This window comes from Cyprinus carpio, chromosome B20 (assembly GCF_018340385.1).
Source record: "Cyprinus carpio isolate SPL01 chromosome B20, ASM1834038v1, whole genome shotgun sequence".
NCBI classification, from domain to species: Eukaryota; Metazoa; Chordata; class Actinopteri; order Cypriniformes; family Cyprinidae; genus Cyprinus; species Cyprinus carpio.
In genome coordinates, this window is record NC_056616.1 from 17,935,332 (window position 1) to 17,955,859 (window position 20,528).

The following is a 20,528-nucleotide window of genomic DNA, read 5'->3' on the forward strand; positions in this document are numbered from 1 at the left end:
ATGACAAAGGCACTTTGTTAATCATCGAATCCCCTCAGGCATGCACACATAACCCCTGCTGATGGCAGGACATGGACAAAAGAAACCTCACTGCTAATGTTACCATTCCTTAAAGACAGGTGGATTCTCTTACTCCTTTAACTCTTTCCATCTCCCTATCTTTCTGTCCCATTCCCACCCCCACCTCCTTCATCATATGTTCACCTTCTTCATCAAGAATTGGGGGTGGAGCTACTCAACTGTAAAGAAGTGTAACTCTGTGTGGGGTGGATGTCCTGTGTTTTTCGAGGAGGATCAAGAGCTGTCAGTCATTGTGGAAGGCTGCTACTTTTGTTCTTAGATGGAGTTTTTTTTAATTGTTAGTGCTACTTACTTATACTTTGGGTTATAACAAAAACTCTAACGCCAAGTATTAAACTTTGGCACACTTGTTTGGCACACTTTGACATTTCTTGTTGAGTTATAATTTTTCCTACTTTCTTTCAATACATTGAGCAATAAAACATGTCAAAGGGATGCACATTTTTAGCAGTTTTACAAAATGTAGATTGAAATCTAATATTGGGCAATATATTGGTTATCAGCTTTGATACATACTATATTGTTATTTTATATCAGTATGATCTAATGAACCTAATTCATTTCTAAAGACTCCAATTGATTTACATGAAAGAGTAACATAGAGATTTGTAGGGCTTTTTTGACCAACATCTTTAAAAAACAAACAAACAAAAAAATATTGGAACTACCCACAACACCCTAGCAACTGCACAGCAACACCCAACCCTGGCAAGCAGCACTCCCATACAGCTGTGGTTGCTTCAGTATGTCAGTTGTGGCAAAATCTTGAATCAAAATTGTTAGTGGTCTATTCATCACACTCTGCAGGCACATGCACAGCATCTGTAATGGCCCTAATTAACTTTAGAGAGCATCTTCATGTGGCTCTTTATATTGTGTGTTGGCTGCGGGTGAAAAGAGGTCAATACATATGAATGTAATGGTGTGTGTGTGTGTGTGTGTGAGAGAGAGAGAGAGAGAGAGAGAGAGATTTAAAACGGTCATTCCTGCTCTGCATACACTTCTGTCACACCAGTGCCTCTCCATCATGTTGAGACTGGTCCTTATTGACTCTTTCAGGCTTGTTTGGTTTAGTTTAGGCACTAAATGTTCCTCCTCTTCCATCATGGCAGCTGTAATTGAGTTTTGGTTGGTGGATTAATCTCTTTAGGGGATTGAGGGTTACGACTATTTTTAATTTAGCGCTGGACATCAGGTGTTTGCTGATTAGAAAGGGGGATAAATGATTGATTTGGAGTTGAAGTGATGTGGTTTCCAAGCTTGAAAAAATCTTGGAAATTAATAAAATATTTTAAAAAGTGTTTGGAAATTCACCAGTCAAAAGGTGTGGGCCCCAGTCAGGCCAGTACTGTGTTATCTTGCATTTATTGACCAGGTTTTATCTCTTTCAAACCTAAATGTTAATGTCCAAATAATTTTTGTTGCCATTTAAGTTTGTGAGACTGATTTGTGATTGTATTGAAATTGTATTGGTGAGACTAATTGATGAAATCTCCAGTAATCAGTAATGTTTTGCAACACATCATCATTTTCCAGCAAATGTATATAAATGTATGGTTTGTGTGCAAGTGAAAACATTTATTTTCGGTTTTTAGGTAAATTTTTTTGATTTTTTTGAATTGATTGACACCTGAAATTGTTATTTATTTGTTTGTTTGCTTATTTATTTGTTTAATCCTGATCAGCATTATTTTTCTCCACAGATAAAAACACTGAACCACACTGTTGTATCCATCTCTACTTGTATCTTATTTCAGGTCTTTACTATCGTCTCACAGCAAACTACAGTACGTTTCCTCTCTGAGCTGGGTGTTAGGTAATTGGGTTACAGGTCATCTCTTAGCAGAGGGCTCAGATTCAGAGCGTGAGGTCTGACAGGCGTCACATGTATTGATCGATTCCTCAAAGCCATATGTCTTAAAGAATTGTGCTAAATGACATTAGTCGAAAGGTCAGCAGGGTTAAAAATCAGGGAGAGGCTAGTTTCACTCAACATAAGGCATTTAAGTGAATTATTTTAGATCATTTGCACTGAATGCCAGGCCAGCCATCATGGCGCTTATTGAATTGACAGTGTATCTGATTCACACTTCCATTTTTCACTTTTCACTTTCCATTCAGCTCCAGGTTAGTTGTATTACAGTAAACAGTTTCCAGTTTATTTGTCATGTGTTGATGAAGACACACACCTCAGTAACAGGATTTGGATGTAGCAGGTGTTTGTGATCTCGATGTGGACAGGTAAAACAACAGCTGCTCATTTAGCTTGATCTTTAATTAAATCTCATTAATTCTGATAAATAGGTCTGCCAGCTGACCAGTGTTTTATTTGTCTGGCCACATGTTCACGCTGCACACAAATCAAATATACATGTCACAAATATGAATGTCACAGAGCAACTTACAAGTCATGGTCTATAAACTGAATGTTTTCTTAGAGTGTCACCTCTCTTTGTTTGGAAAATCTTTATCGTGCCTCATAAAGACCCCTAGCATCATTTGACTCAGAACTGAGTCCCTGAGAGACTCGTGGTCCTGTAATGATGAAGGCTAGAGAGGAGAGATCTCTATTATATATGATATGATATAAAAGATGAATGGAGACAATGTACATAGAAGGATTTATGCAGTGAGAATGTCAAAAATGTGGACCGAAGATGGGATGCTACAGGGATTTAGTGTTGTTAAGGTCCTTTTTAATGTTGCTTCCTTAATGCTGCTTAGTCAGCACACATTCACAAGCAATGGAAACCTGATGACTTGTAGAATGAGCCATCTAGAGGACACTGAACGTCCAGTTTGACAATCAGTTGTTCAAACCTAGTGTAACCACTAGATGGCGCTATCCATACAGCATTTCACAGCCATAAACGAGACGGTCCTCCTGATACCTCTTCCATTGGAAAGACTTTTTGCAACATACTTTCAATGTAAACAATATTATTATATTATATTATATTATTAATAGTTTGAATTAGCTTTTATTTTCTCTTCTTGCTTAAGTTTTAATAATTTTGTTATGTGCTTTTGTTATTTTTTATTAATTTTTTATATATATATAGGTTTATTTTTATATCAGTTTTGGTTTTTAGTAATTTTAGCACTTCAACCTAAACTTATTTCAGTCATTTGCCAAGCCAATTTTTTTTATTTTTTTGCTATCAATAACAACACTGACTGTATTGTATTATATATAGATCCCTACTTGCTCTTTCACATGTTTTCGTTGGCTGCTTTTGAATTCCTGTATTTTCAAAGTATGTACTGAATTGAAATTAAGAACATCTGGCTGTTGATTATAGTTTTGTAGGTATGCAGATGTGTTTACTACAAATATGTTCACTGACATATTTATTCTGCTATGTTGTCTTTGTCCTTTGACCTGTATGTTCTATGACCTATGATATACTAAAAACAACATAATCATAAACACCTGAGCCCAGATTCTCCAGTAGCCTAGTGTTGCAACACTGACCTCAAAATGATTCTAATAGTGCTTATAGTTTTTAAGTTAATTGAAAATGAGATCAACCTGCAGTCCTACACACTGACAAGTCTTTCAAGGTTTAAGATCTTTGTTCTCATGTGTACTAGGCACAATTAAATTCTTATTTTATAAAGATGGGGTAAAGGGGGACAGACTAGTGTTGTCACCGTACCAAAATTTCAGTATTCGGTACCTATACCACTGAAAATCCACGGTTCTCGGTACCAATTTCGGTACCAAAGCAAAACACAAAAACATGCTAATTAAAAAATTTGGCTATACTTTCATTTAATCCGAACTGTGTACATATTTAATTTTTAAATGGATTTTGAAATTTAAAGCCAAGAACAACAACTAAGTTAGCTAAAAAAAAAAAAAAAAAAAAAAGCCCAGAACTGCTTTTCTGACTGATATTGTTTGATTCATAAACAATGTTAATTTGTACATTAGATTCACAATTTATTAAAAAGCCTCTGGTGTGTAAAAAATAGTAAATATCATCATGTCATCAAGTTTTACCCTAATAAATGTTATAGGAGCATTAAACAGTTAATAAAGAAACTTAATTCTAATGCTCATTATATTAGCATTAGCCGCGCTTATGCTAACGATTAACTAATCTAATAACAGCATTCATTTTAATCCGACATTCAAATTTAAATATTTCATAGTATTCATAACAGAAGTGTTTTTTCCCCACAGTGGCATATGCAAATTCATTCTCTGCCAGCAGGAAGTGCTTGTAGAGCGCACAAGATAGAGAGGTTTCCCCGGTAACGGCTGTAATCAAATAAGCGCTGAGCTCACAAATGCTGCTCAGGCATTACAGGCAAGATTAAATGAAAATGACATTCATAATTTTCTGAAGACAGTCGGTTTTCTTCAGAAATACAGTGATATAAAAACCAGGGTCGCCTCATCTCAGTGCTTTCAGTGCTGTCGGATAGCCCACCAAAAACCGGGTTGACTGGGTACTCGGTACCACCAGTACTTAAAAAAAAAGTAATGTAACGTTTTTTTAGTACCGACTTGGTACTAACACTAGGACAGACAATAAATTACACAGACAAATGTAAAGAATATACAACAAAGTATATGACAAAAAAAAAACTATTGAATTGTATTCTACAAGTCTGCTATTTGAATACTGTGTTGCAAAGAAGTACACTTATGTGGACACAGGGAATTTCTTTTGTCATTAAAGTGAAATGTAGGCCCTGCCAGAGTTAATCCCAGAGGCATTTTAAAATTCAATATTTGATCAGTAAATTACCCAGACTCCTTTGGGAGTCCTCATGAGAAGAGGCATGTTATCAAAGTGGTCTTAGGATCTATATGAAATGAACTCTGTTTTTTTTTCATCTGTGGTGCTTCATCATATTGATAGGACACATGAGAGGAGGTGGGAGAGATTTGAGTGATTTCAAAACCCCACTTCCATCGTTCCCTGCATCATTCAGAGAGAGAGGACTGGTTTAGGGGATAGGGTTACAAGATATACAAAACCCCTTCACACAACCCCTCACCCTTGAGCATGCACTTGCGGCTCTATTTGCCACTTAAGAAAATGAGTCTTTCCAATTCCAGGTGTCCTTAAAGATGCCCATTTGAATATTGTCTCTGCTTGAAGAGGGCTAAATGATAGTCTTATTGGTAAATTAGTGTTCAGGGTAATGATGGGTAATTAATCACTATGTGTTTTAATGTGGGATGAATGTCTGTAGCACTATCATGGCAGCTGTGTCATGTGTCTTCCTCATTAAAAACCTGTTAATTTGCACATCCCCATGTTCACACTTCCATTATGGGTCTCTATGGACTGGACCAGATTGTTATTGCTTCTGTTTCCCTCTATATAGATAGATATCTACTTATGGATGTGTGTTAGTAATACTGCCTATATATGCTCAGTAGCCCTGTTCTCTCATGTTAATGACAAAAGGGATAGATTGATGTCCCATTGGTACATCCTGGCATCGTCACATCCTGTTTCCACAGCAACAGTGACTCCATCTTGTCCCTGAGGCTGAAGTCTCAGTGGAAATCTGACTAAAATGATGTTGCAAATCTCTCACATGGTTGCGTTTGACTAATTGGCTGTTATATTCCTCATTTTCTCCCATGCAGCTTGTTCATTTTGAAGTGTCCTATAAGAGCTCTGTTGCTCGTGACAGATCTCTTCTGTCCTTCATTGAACTCCTGGGTTTGTCCAGAATCTGAAGTTTGAACTCTGGATGCAGGCTGTGACTTAATCATGCACAATTTCTCTCCATTGAGCACTGGTTTCAGTGTTTAGTGGCAAAAATGGGTCAGTTTGCTCCAGCACATTGAAATCAGAGCTGTTTACCCCTGGCCCATGTCCCCAGAGATTTCTACACCCACCATAATTACAAGCTCTTTGGGAAATCTAGCCGCATGCTGTTTATCGTCTCCTAATCAGGTCTAGATGTCCTGCAGTTCATAGATTACTTTTGACACTCTTCGATTTGGTCTCACCCTTTTGGGGTCACTTTTGATTGGCTGAGCAACATTTGCTAGGTTGGATGAGCAGTGGCCCTGATGGAGCGAAGTGGGTTAAAATTAACCTCTTCTCCATTACAATAATGAGGACTAGATGCTCACTGACCTCTGATCCATTAATATGATGCAGCTAATTACTGACAAAACTGAAAACTGAAGGTGCTGTTATATTTTCAAATATACAGTTCTATTCAAAATTTGGGGTCTTGTATTCAAAACTTTTGAATGGTAGTGTATCATATTTGACAAATTATGTTTTGTTTTGTAGTTTGTTTGTACTGGTGCTAATTGCTCTGAATGTTTTCTAGCCAATGAAATGAGGAATACAATAAATAGTACAGTAGTCATATATAGGGATGCACCGAAATGAAAATTCTGGGGGCACTTGGCTGAAAACCGAAACCAAAAATGCTTTTAATAATTATTTACTGTTTTATTAAATAATATAAAATAATTTTGTAAGACCTTTTTTAATTTAACTAAATAATTTTAATGATACTGAATTTTGTTTTATTTTTTTAAAGCCAATAAAATAACCACACTTTTATCGAAAGTAAAACAATAAAATTGGACAACAAATATATTCATATTAAATATCAATATATTATTTTTATTCATTTTTATGCAGCAGAATCAGGGCGGTGCTGCACACCATATATTTATGGCTCATGTTTTTGGCCAGAAACCGAAAATGCCATTTTCAGCATTTTCGGCGGCCAAAATTGCGGTGCATCCCTAATATATACACTGTCATTAAAGACATTATGCTACTGTAAGAAAATAAAAATGAGATAAGCCAGACATCTTTGCAAAAACACTTTTATCTTAATGAATAGTCTTGATGTTTTATGTGTTATTGAATTTGTCAGATAGATTAAAGCAAATGTCACATGTGCAGTCGCTGGATGGTCTTTGTCTCAACCATTAATATAAACGGGACCAGACAGAACACACAGCTTGTCCACCGTGATGAATTCAATGAGCTGCATTAAAGGTTGATCATGTGCACAGTCTTTGAGACATTGTATTGACATACTATTCCCATGACCTTTTACAGCCAGCATGTGCACCTTTTGCATTAATGCACAAGGGTTTGAGACAAAGACTGCTGTCCAATTATTTGTCATGTCGCTCAAATCCATACTGCAGAAGACGGAGGTGTGTGTGCAAGTCTGTGTCCTGAGACGCCCCTGTGTGTGTGAGGTCTACTTGTTTCCATGCATTCTACCTCTTCTAATTCTCTGTGCTCTGTGCATTGGGGAAACCGAGAGCTTTGTGTACTTTGGCAGGTCATCGCAATGGAACATCTTCAATAGATGAGGTGCCTTGAGACTAGTGCTCAAACTGAAGCTTTTCTTCAGTAATGGCTCCCCTCAGACAGCTGCTGTACATGGGGTCCACAAGTAGATGCACAAATGCAAAACATGATTATGCATTTGGTGTTTGATGTTTTGAAGCATAATGGTTCCAGGGAGTCAAATTCATGCTCTACCAGTTGAGCTCCAGGAAACCCAAAATATACACTACTGTTCATAGGTATGGGGTTCGATCAAAAGTGACAGTAAAGACATTTATAATGCTGCAAAAGATTTCTAATTCAAATAAATGCTGTTCTTTTGAACTTTTTGTTCATCAAAGAATCCTGAAAAAAGTTTTCATTATTAAACATTAATTAATTATGTAGTAATATTTCAATGTATTACTGGTTTACTGAACTTTTGCTCAAATAAATGCAGCCTTGGTGAGCATAAGAGACTGACCAAGTGTTACGGTCCCTAAAGCTCAAATCTTACGGTCCCCAATCTTTGGAATTATAGCGTATGTCATGGAGAGAATGTGTTCAAATTATTTCTCTTTAATAGAATTAAAATGGAAAGGCACAAATTACTTTTATCCAGCCCTTAAATCTCCTGCAAAACAGACAGAATTACTACTCTAACCATGTCTGGACAAAAGAGCACCTCAGTGTCCCAACAAACGGCTCTAACGGCTCAGACTTGTCAGAGAGAAACATGCTGAAAGGACTTTATGTGAGGGGGCCAGATTAACAGCTACCCACCTGGTGTCCTGTAGAAAAGACAACTTGCTGACCATTGCACGCCTGTTTGTGTTCAGAAAACAGACTGTCATTGGTCTTATTTATGGCCAGCCAGGGTGGTTGTTCTCCTTTAGACAAGAAAATCAAAAAACAGGCCAAAGATGACTGTGCCTGTGGTGCAGGAATCTTAGTGAAATCCAAAAAACAAACAAACAAACAAACAAAAAAAAACTCACAATAATAGGACTACATTTGGTTTTGCTGACATATTACTTATTATTATTGGTTTGCATTGCAAGTATAACTTTTAAACTAGTTGTTAAACTAGTTTCCTCAATCCCAGTTTAATATTATATGCAGGGACCAAATTGTAGTCATTTTCTGGTAGTAAAATGCATTTGTTTTTTTTTTAAATATTTGTAATATATAATTGTATGTATTGTAATTGTTTATGTATTTATATAGTTAAGCGAGACAAACTAGCTGGGGGGAGAAAATTGCACTTTGACCTCATTTCTGAGGAAGTCCCTCAAAAGGGTTTCCCCACTTCAACTATTGATCTGAATCAATTTTCAGCTACCGGTATTTGTAATACATAAAGAAGCTGACTCATTAATGTTTTCCCTCCAGTCAGATCTGTGCCCTTTAATTGATGTTTTATTTTATCTCTCTTTCATGCTCAGCTTTTCTGTGTTCTCACCAACGGATGGCTTTCTGAACGACTACTTTAAAGCGAATTCTTTTTCTTTTCTTCACTTATCTCTGGTTTCCCCCCTAACTTTATTCATCAGATCTGATGGTGTTTGTAGTCTCTTCAAGGTTCTCCTCCCTCAGTGAGCTTGTATGTTATATGTTTTGTATTCATTTTAGCTTTAACCATTAGACGTTCTCGTTGACGATACAATAGAGGGGAATGCCTTCACTGAGGGGCCCAAGCCTATTATTTAACACAATGCCTGACCTTTTATACACACACACATACTCTGATGCAGACACGCTATGGCCAGACATGGCTTGAGACTTTCCTTTCAGGGCAAACACAATATGACACAACATAGGCCCCTCTAAACCTACTGACTTGAGGAATCTTCACAGAGCATCGGTGGAGTGCCAAGTGCTCGAGTGCTCGGTCTGGATGCTTTCTGTCCTCCTAGCAGCCCATTCCTCTCTTAACAAGCCTTATCTGCAAATCAAACTAAATGCAAATAAGCCTAGGCTTGATTCCAAACACTTTCCTAGCCTGCAGCCTTTTATTGCCTTTCTTTTAAAACCAAGTAGGCGATGTTTGTTTTAATGCAGATTTCTCTTGTCTCATGTGTGGCAGAAGACGGTTGATAAGTGTTTTACAGTTACCGGGTCTCATTGTGAGGGATTAAATGATTTGTTATGGGTAAATACAAAGTATTTGGGGTCTGAAGCAGAGGCAGAACTGCACAGAATTTGTGTGTGTGTGTGTGTGTGTGTGTGTGTGTGTGTGTGTGTGTTTTGAACTAACAAAAGAGTCCTCTTTATTCATGTTGACCTCATGAGCTCCACATCAAGCATCTTCATAGTTATATTCTCCAGTTTCAAAGTACTTTATAGATTTGATTTTTTGCACAATATTTTGCCAAAGTTATTAATACTAATAGTAAACCATTCCATGGTAAATATAATATAATAGCTGTCTTTTCTTGTATGATATAATATACAATAAAATACAATGAGTACTTTCGTAATGGTAGGTTTTTTTTTACATTTTAAATTACATTTGTCATTTAAATTTAGTATATTATACATATATACATATTGTAGTGAACAGTATGTAAAACTATATACAACATAACATTATTATAAAATAAAAAACTAATAATAATCAAGAAAAGACATCAATAAAATGTTCTAGAGGACAGATATTCAGAGACATTTAGTGAATATGGTGATCAGTTAGTGATCTGTGCATGTGCAGTTCAGGTTGTGTAGTTTCTCTAGCTCTTTCTCTTGCTTGCCTTCTATAGAGACCCAGTGATTGCTGACGTTGTAGGTCAGTCGTTAAAATGCTATAGACAAAAGTGAGAACAAAAGAAGGAAATGTGTGTGACTGTCTAAATGAGTCTCTTGAGTCTTTCTCACTAACTTGTAATTATATGTGGATTTATGAGCGTGTGCTTTTGTGTGCTTAATCTCTAACTTCTCTGAAAGTGTACTTTATTAATTCTGTTTTCTTCCCTAAAGTTAAAATGATTTGTTTGCATGAAATGACACTTATTTGTTGATCAAAACTGTCTCCAAACTGTCTTAACTGCTGATTGAAAATGCAGAATATTTGTGGTAGTAGAGACAGCTGTGTTTGTGTTTAGTATGTAAGAACACTGAACAGGTTCAGTGATGACTTGAAAGTGAAGTGAGTCATGGTATTGAAGGTTGAAGAAAGCGCTTATTCACTCCCCCCACTTACAATCCCTGAGACTGGAACTTGCGACCTTCGGGTTACAAGTCCAACTCTCTATCCATTAGGCCACAACTGCCCCAGGAGGTCTGCCCATGTTTCATGTTTCACTTTTTCTAGGATAAATCAGACGAATGCTTTTAAGATTTAGACCAACAAACCCACAGGAGAGGGAATGCGGAAAAAAAGAGGAAAAAATCAATAGGGATTACTTTAATAAGCATCCAAAGCAACGACAGGAGAGAGGATGAGAAATGGGGAAAGACTGATGTTTATGAGAGAGCAGAGAATTAGAGAGAAGAAAAAGGTCATGAGTATTAAAAAATAAAAGTCTAAAGTTGTCTTTTAAATTGGAAATAAAGTTGAATTGAAAATTGATATGAATATCATCAATAAAGTTGCATTTTTGATTAGTGACGTAAAATTTTTGTTTATGTCCAGGATGAAATAATTTAATTAGTTAAACTGTAAAATTAATATGAATGTAATAAATTTGCATATTTTATAAGTGACCTAAAATAGTCTTAAATCCTAAATGTTTCTTATTTATTTTAGAGTATTATTTTTGTAAAAAAAAAAATAATTAAATTAAAACTCTACAAAAGTGGTTTATGTTCAGGTTTAAATAAGAATTTTTATTTTATTTTATTTATTTTTTTAATTTTTAATTTTTATTTAAGAATTTGAATTGAAAAATAAAATAAATGTGTAAAATGTTTGGTTACTTCAAATAGTGCTGAATCTTAAATGCTTCTGTTTTATTATAACATTACTTTTGTTTTTGTTTTTGTTTTTATTTTTTTACAATATTACAACTTTCAGTTTATATCCAGGTTAAATAAAAAAGATTTTCAATCTTAAATGCTTCTGTTTTTATAGCATTACTTTATTTTCTTTCTTTTTTTTTTCTTTTTTTTACAATATTACAACTTTCAGTTTATATCCAGGTTTTAATTAAAAAATAATATATATATATATATATATATATATTTTTTTTTTTCAATGTGGTCCCACATGTTAGATAGGATGTTAGATGTATGGTAGGCCATTCTGAGTGTTTTCTTCTGTAAAGATCACCTTTCAGAATAGGAGGAAATGGTTTGAGAAAGCATACGCGTCTGAAGGGGGAGGGATATGACAGCAGCTCCATTACACATACACACATAACACGGGTGAGTGTGATCTGTCGGATGCAGAGAGCCCAGACCAAGTGTGAAAATTGCCGAGGTTCAAGTGCTCCGATTGGCTGTTCATAAGCTTTACACTGCAATCTCATAAATAGATTTCTGACACTAATAAACAAACATGCTTCACATCTGAATTGCTTTTACTAAGTTTGTTTCCCTCATTCTTTATAAACATTTGTAATTTCTGTTAAAGTGACTAGCCATGAGGTATGTGTATATTACACTGTACACATTCATAAACACACACAAATAGACAGATGTCTGAAATGATTGTAATCCTGCAGTGACAGACAGAGATGTTGAGCTGTCTGGAGTGAGAACAGAACAATAGTGTGTTAATTACTGCAGCACACATGAGCTGCATAATCCTGATACTGTACACGTGCCAGACAGCATGGAAACAGCGAGTCTGGAATACACACACAAACACGTGCAGAAAGAATAGGCTCGAGATATAGAGGAAAAGGCCGGATGGGCTGTACGCAGAGAAAAGCCTCACTGTTTGAACTTGGCAGTGAGTAAAAGAGAGCAGCAAATGCTTGTTTCCTCTTTCAGATTGACTTGTTACACATAACACACTTTAACAACCAAATATAAGCAAGTAAAAATCAGGAATGGCCTAAAGGGGTAAGTTTGGCTTGCTGTGGGGCTGATTGGGATATTTTAGGGGGGAGGGGTGTTCAATGCATTACCTCCTCTAGTTCAGTAATCATTTGCAACCCCATTCAGGTCCAAATTCACCCACCCGTTATCCCCCTTCCATTCAGATCCCTCTGCACCCCACCCCCCCAATAATGAAAAGAAACAGGGTCATGTTGTGTGTGTGTGTGTGTGTGTGTGTGTGTGTGTGTGTGTGTGTGTGTGTGTGTGTGTGTGTGTGTGTGTGTGTGTGTGTGTGTGTGTGTGTGTAAACAATGGGGCAGATTGTGTGTGTGTGTGTGATCTATATTCCAGTGGTCTAGATTCAGCGGCTGTGTGCTAACACGGCAAGCCGGCTTATCAGTGGGAGACCTGCTCCTTCTGTCCTCCAGCAAAGACTGAGACGGATACGCACATATGTGAATATCCAAAGTATGAACACACATGCCTGGTTATATCAGATGAAGCAAAACATCATGGTCCAGATTGAGAGTTTTGTTGCGCAGGATGTTTTATCATAGCCCAGGAGACTTAACTTTGTTCTTATTTATCTTTTGAATATCAATTGTTTCTGATAAAATGTCTTAGGAGAAATTAAAATAGACGTATTTGAGACTATTGTTGACAGGGCCGACACTATGGGGGGACAACCCAAAATATTTAAATTTGTAGTTGGTCATTATGGGATTCTCCAAATGGCTTATTCTTATACTTGTCCTCTCAGTCATGAATATTTGGTTACATTCTTGATTTCTTTTCAAGATATTAATACTTGCATTAAATTAATCAAAAGTGTCAGCAAAGACTTTTACATTGTTAAAAAAAAAACTGTTTTAAATAAATTCTGTTCTTTTAAACTTCTCGGATTTTCACCAAAATAATAAAAATGTTGGTAATGAGGAATATTTCTTGAGCACCAAATATTGAGCACAGCATATTAGAATTATTTAGCAATGTATTTTTTTTATTTAGTCTACTATTTTTTTTTTAATTCAAATTATTATTATTTAATAAATGCAACTTGTTGCAAATGTTTTATTTCATTGCTGTCTAGGAAAAACAGTTAAGATACTAATGAAATCTCATTTGTAATTTTTTTTTCCTATAGGATTATCAGAAGAAGAATCAGAATTAGCTTTATTCGCCAGGTGTGCGCAAACACACAAGCAATTTGTTGTGGTTTTTTGAGGTAGTATAGTAGAAACAAAAACTTTGGGATCTTGGCAAATCTGAGCACAGTTTAAAACTTTTCAGACCATATTTGACTCTAAAGGAGACGTATAGGAGGGGTCTTTTCTTAGAAAAAAATCTTAATTTTTTTTGCAAAATTCTTCATTTCATCTAATTGCGGTCTAGTATAAATAATTGAGAGATTAAAGAGATCTCATTTGCAATTTGCCTTTCCAATGAGCTTGTATTATAGTAGAAACAGGGCGGATACTTTGGATGAGCTGTGCTGGCGAGCTCCTTGGTAACCGAAGCACAGATGAACAGAGGGGCATATACTACACCCCTCCCTCTGAGCCCCAGGGAGTGAGTGAGTGAGTGTGTGTGTGTGTGTGTGTGTGTGTGTGTGTGTGTGTGTGTGTGTGTGTGTGTGTGTGTGTGTGTGTGTGTGTGTGTGTGTGTGTGTGTGTGTGTGTGTGTGTGTGTGTGTGTGTGTGTGTGTGAGTGTGTAAGTGTGTGTGTGTTTTTTTGTGTGGTTGGGTTGAGGGTGTGTGTATGTGTAGGAGGGGCTCATTGTGGAGGCGATAAGCGTTGATCAAATGGGGAGAGGCACATACTGACTTGTTGGCAGGAGGACACAGGTTTGTGGACACACACACTGCTTGTCCAGCGCTCTCGTGTATTGGGAGGCCGTGACAATTGTACACCGGATCCATCTGCCTCACACACTGGAATAATGGTGTTCATTGGGACTTCGCTCAAGTCAGTCATTAAATACTTCAAACGCAAGGGTAAGAACTCTTTGACCATGTTCTTTCAGTGCTGATGGAGATCAGACAGGTTTCTAGCTAGTTTTGTGAACTTTTTTCAATAGCTGTGTGTTTTATTGATCTATCAGCTAGTGGTTTATTGTAAATTTAAGAGATTTCATTGAATGTGGCAGATTGTTTGGCAGATCAGTACTTCGTCAGGTGTGTAAGTGCAGAGTTCATAAAGAGCTGTAAATCTGTATTTCTACATGGACAGATGAGTCATTTCCTGTACACTTCATCGACAAACCTGTTAACACCTTGATTCTATTTATGATGTCCAGATAATGACCCTGTCATGCATAAATTGTGGGTGTGTGCATCTTTTATTATACCTAGTCTGGTTTCAAATATTTACATTAGACACGGCACAATATATTGGTACCATATCAGTTATCAGTCGATAATATATTATAAAAAAAGTGCTATTTAATTTATCTGCATTTGTCGATATTTAATTGTACACTGTGACTTTGTGCATGCTCAGTTCCCTCCTGATTTTACATATAAGCTAGTTTATCTAATTTTCTCTTAGAGGTAATCTTTAATATATGAAATATTTAATATAAACTAACAGTACAAATTATTTAATAATTAACTATTCATTTTATTTTGTGATTTTTCTTTAGTTACAATTGTATAGAATTTCTAATATAGAAATAGTGCATTACAAAAATAGAAATTAAGTAAATTTTTAAGATATTAAATAGATTAAGAATATTGTAATTTAATATTCAAAAATAATTTAATGTCTTATCTGTTTTAATCAGAATGTAATATCTGTGCATCACTAATCAACATAGATTCACAATTTGTGGAAGACACTTTTTAATAATGGTTGAAAACAATTTGCACTTGAACCAGACACTGCTTGATCTACTTCACTGACATTAAATGCTTTAATTAATACGATTGCATTAAAAATTATGTAAGTGCTTTCATAAAACATAATCCAGTGTTTATATATATATATATATATATATATATATATATATATATATATAATTTTCTTTTTTTTCTCTTTTTTTTTCAGTAGTACGGAGCATAATAATCCGTTTTAAAAATTGTGATTCATTTTTAAATGTGATAATTTATCTTCGGAGCCAAAATTCATTGGATGAGCTCATCCATATTCCAGTGTTACACGTTGTGGATGATGACTGCAAAGTGAGTGTGTTTTGTGTGGGTACGAGCAGGACCAGAGGGATTATGGGAGTTTTGAATAGGCTGATTCTGAGTGCTGAGCTCAGGCTGATGTGGGGATTGATGTTGGGCACAATGCTGGTTTTTGTTCCTGCTGCCGCTCTCCTCACTCCCCACAAGTACTCAGACAGGTTTAATGTGTTGTGGACAGGGCTGTGTGAGTGTGTGTATTGCATATTCTGGAATTATCTAATATTTATTGTAGGCCCTTCAAAGGGCTCTTTTATCTCTCCCACTGAGTACGAAGGTTTTTTAATGCTTTTTGTGTATCTGGTTTTGTTGTCCAGCAAATGGTCTTGTTGATCGAATAAAAAAAAATGTTTTTGGGTATCCTTTTTTTTCTGCGATGTGTGCAGGAAGAATTTTTCGAAAACAGTTGCTTACATACACTTTACACACATGCCACGAATTAGGGATACGTTGAACTCAAATGATGTTCCAGTTCTGTGGAATTCTGTTTGCGCAGATTCCGTGTTGGTCTGGTTATGTGACAGAGTCAGCTGGTTGGTAGAGTATTGACCTGTTTAGTTGTTACCACACTGTTGAAGCCATGATCACATAACATTTAGGTACTAACCCGAGGCAAACTCAACGCATCAATATTTCCGACTGTGGATGAATTCTAGGGACAAGCTGGTGATTTGATTTTTGTTCAGAATACTTAATAATACACAGCTAAAAGCTAAAGGTCTCTGCTCTTTTAGTGTGACGTTTAGTGGCCTCGCAGACTTGAGCAGTTAATGTATGTCCTAAACAGAGATATCTGTGAATCTACAGCACTTGTTAGATGATTGTGTCGTTCCATTTACAAACGGCAGTATTTGTAACGTGTGTTTTTCTGTAGTGCTAAATGCTCTCTGCATCCTCCCATGTGTTTGTCTGCTTTGTCCTGTCTGATGTCTGCACATTCACAGATGATGCCTTTGAGGAGAACGTGTCGCTTTGAAGCCCAGAATTGATTTGAACAACAATAAGTTCAAAGACTCAGTGTTGTGGTTAATGAACAGAGCAAAACCTGGAGAGGGAATGAAAAAACTTTGATTGCTTGAGTTTGATTCCAGCACCTTTCCCTGCCCCCACTGGTGTCTTTTCAATTTATACCTTTAGGTCCAAACTTTTGTTAACTTAACATCATACTTGAACTCACCAAGGATACATTAAATTAATCAAAAGGTACAGTGACATCATGATTTCCAGAAATATATTAAATAGTATAACTGTTTTGGCAACTAAAAAGTCTGCTTTAAATATATTAGAAAATACTTTATTATTATTATTATTAATTCTTTAATATTTTCTATTTATATCTCATAATGTTACTCTTTTTTTTATAAATGCAGCCTTAATGAGCATACAAGATTTCTTTTTAAAAAACATTAACAAATGTAAAAATTAATTATAAAAACATCTAATCATAAAATTCTCAGTATACTTATTACTCTGTATTTTTATTAAATTCTATTATTATTTAATCTATTTTATGGCTTTTTTATTTTATTTTTTAGGGTTATAATATTTTTTAAATTATTTAATTTAATTTATTTATTTTCAAATTGAAAATTACATTTAAAAAATAATGACATTTGGCCATAGAAAAACCACAAGCTGTGCACAGAAGCTGTTGGTAGATTAATTTGCAGTCACCGATCAGTATGTGTTAGTCTCTCTGAAGAGCAAGAAGTCACTTCTATATTGAAAGACCTGATGTCTCATGAGTCATGAATAAACACAATGGCCTCCCGCGGTCTCCGCTTGTCAGTCTGGCAGCTCTCACATGATGGGCCATCACAGCCTAACGGCCCAGTGCCACCTGTGCACACACAGCTCCTCACACCTGTGAGAAAACTCCCACCACTGCTTCTCTACTTTTCCTTCCTCTCACGTTAAAACAACCAGCCTGTTGTCTTTTTTGTTTGTTTGCTGTCGGGACAGCTGGGGGTTCAAGCTCCAGGGGGCTTTCCTCCAAGATCATGACCTGTTTGCACCTCTGCTAGCTTTTACCGGTCTTCTTGTTAACTTAAAGTCACTCTTTGGTTCAAGTTTTTAGGGTTCACTAAGATTGTAGCCAACTTTAAACACAAATGGACACATTTGGTTGCTATTACTTGCATTTGGTTATATGTGCATGTTCTGTGCACGAGTAAATAGGTATGTTGATTGAATGTTGTATGTTAATTTTTATTCTTTGTGTGTGTGTGTTTTTTAGCCGTATCTAATCTGGATGAAGAGAAAAAGTGGACTGTGCACTACACGGCTCCATGGCACCAGCAGGAGAACGTCTTTCTGCCGGGCTCCAGACCATCCTGTGTGGAAGACCTGCACCGCCAAGCCAAAGTGAACCTGAAAACAGCTCTCAGAGGTAAGAGCCGCACACCAGATTCAACATCAGACCCGCTGCAGTGCTCATAACATCAGCATTGCTATGGAACAAACACACTGAGCAGCAGGTAAACGTGCCCATGATGTCATTCATTCACTGGACACCTGTGAAACGGCCTGTTAGTGACATCCAGGGGTCGATTTAGCAGTACAGCTCAGCTCAAAGGTTCGGTTAGCAGATTTTGGACTAGAAGTTCATTGTAATTCGAGTCTGATCTATCAGTGCAGGTGGCTGATGTGAAGCCTGATTAATTATGCAGGCACAGGTGTGTAGGTCATATTACTATAATAGAGACTTCAGGCCTTCAGATGGCAGAGAGGAAGACGTGAAGACAAGTAGAGCTGCTCCATCAAACACTTTTCCCAAAGCAGTTATAGTAAACTTTTCACTCGCATTTTTTTTTCTCAATTTGATTACGAAAAAAGTGTTCCAAACTTTTTAACATGAAGGGCCGAAAATCAAATTTGATCAAGGGCTGTGGGCTAAAAGGAAATGTTGCTCTCTTTCCAAATATATTAAAAGTTATTAGATGTTTAATTAATTAAATTTTTAGACTCTGTGGTGCTATCAAAACATTACTAGTTTGCTTGAGCATTTTGACCAGCACAACAGCAATAGTGAAAATTTTTATATATATTTTTTTTTTTGGTAAATGGCGAATGAGAGAATCGTTTAGGAAACCTTTTTGCGAAACAACTCAATATTTTTTGCAATTGAGTTTGTTGCTGTTAGTGGCACAGAAATGGCACACTTCAGCTCCGCTATTTAATGGGGTGCATCACCCAGCTGCAGTTCGGTGTCATAAATTGAAAGTCAGGAAATAAGGAAAGACATGCAGCAGATGAGCGTGTGTTCGTCAGCAGATAGACTGCTGGATTCAGCTGACTGGATGACTGAAGGGATTGTGTCATGTGTGCCAAGGGGATGTAGCTGCCATCTGCAAATGTTGCTTAAAAAGCCAGTATTTATGATGCAGTCTGCAAATTGTCAAACACACACAAACATACAGAGCGGAACACATCTTTGTCTCCTACTGTTTAAAAATCTCTTTACAATGTTTGTCTTAGGTCCACAAGTGTAAAGGAACAAAATAAAATTTTAATAGAATTTTCTTTAATATTACTTCAAAGATGAAACAATTCCTTTTTTTTAATCATTCCTCATTTTCATGATCTAAATGGTGCTTTCACTTTCAGACCACTAGAGGGAGCCAAATAAACATGATCTGCTTCTGTACCTCATGTTTGAAAGTTCTTAAAAACTTTTCCAAACTTGTCCTAATGTGTCTGCTCTGTTCCCACAGAATGTGATAAACTGAGGAAAGATGGCTTCCGCAGCTCACAGTACTACTCACAGGGGCCCACCTTCTCAGGCTCCACAAACTCCCAACATGAGGACGAAGATATAGAAGATGATGAAGCTGATAAAAAGGTAGGCATTTTTAAGAATTTTTTTTTCTGGTCATTAGTACTGGTCTGATATTTTATTATATTTTTATATATTTTATTGTATTTTTGTTTTATTATATTTTATTTTATATTCATATAAAATATAATAATAACAATTAATTTTATTGTTGTTTATAGTATGTTTACATATATGTAAGTACTAAATATAAGTTTGTATAATGCATTTTATACTCTTTTATCCATGCCAGGTTTCAATGTACTAACATAGCCAGTGTTTTTCACATGAATTCAAGTGGTGTAAAGTGTATTATTTGTTAGTATAGCATAAAAAGAATGATTTGTTATGAAATCAGTACAGAAAGCTGGTCTGTGATTGCAGTGACTGTGTAGAAGCCTGTAGGTTTTGGCTACCCTCTGCTGGAGAGAGTGTCTGCCTGCAGATGTGTTTTGGGTACTGAATCAAGCCTCCCACATGTGCCTCTGTGGAGTTCCCGCCTAAGTTCTTCAGTATCTCTGCTGGCTTCATTAATGTTGTCAGCCATGTGTGGCCCCATTATGAGAGCTGAACCCCAGGAGACTGACACTCTAATGAAACTGTTACTCAGAATGTGTTAGAAAGCAACAACTGCGCTTGTGTTATTTACTGAGATTTTTCGTTCTACAAAGCTGCTGTTCAGCCTGTGCGCACTGAAGACAGGTTTGAAAGAAAAGGACTTAAACTAAATTAATTCAGTTGGACAATCATAAAAGTTTTAGCAAGAAATAATAATGCAGTTTTGTTTATAGCATGACCATCTTACCCATGCCCTCATTCTCTCGTCTTTATCACTTATAATGTGCACACTGTGTTCAGGGGCCCTGGAAAGGTCAGACCCTGTAAAAGCAAAGATTCAGGGGTCCTTTTGTCTTCCTATTACCCCTAGCCCTCCCTAACGGATCCCATGCCCTTTTAACCTTTTTTACCACCCTAGACCTGCTTTCCCAGCACACAGGATTGAGGTTAACTCAGCTTTTGTAGAAGCAGCATTCTTTTAGAAGTATTTTTCACTGAAAGTCATTCCACTCTGACTGAGGCAGGACAGGTAATAAAATGTTGAAACATAAAACAAGACCTCAGGCAGCTGTGAATAGGTTTTGCACTATTGTTAGTGACCTGGATGGATAATTGAATGTATTGCAG

The 20,528-nt window shown here is 36.4% G+C and overlaps 1 protein-coding gene across 13 annotated transcripts in view; it reads left to right on the plus strand.

Annotated features, from left to right (window-relative positions):
* LOC109112652 (NHS-like protein 1) overlaps positions 1-20,528 on the plus strand; it is an 87,583-nt gene that overhangs the window by 54,169 nt on the left and 12,886 nt on the right. For 11 of the 13 annotated variants that reach the window (XM_042746703.1, XM_042746705.1, XM_042746710.1 and 8 more), the window contains exons 2-3: positions 17,766-17,918; positions 19,243-19,370. In XM_042746703.1, the coding sequence (XP_042602637.1) occupies positions 17,766-17,918; positions 19,243-19,370 (281 nt within the window). Of the gene's footprint in view, positions 1-14,113; positions 14,339-17,765; positions 17,919-19,242; positions 19,371-20,528 lie in introns of those variants that run through there. The other 2 variants (XM_042746711.1, XM_042746714.1) reach the window with 2 other exon arrangements.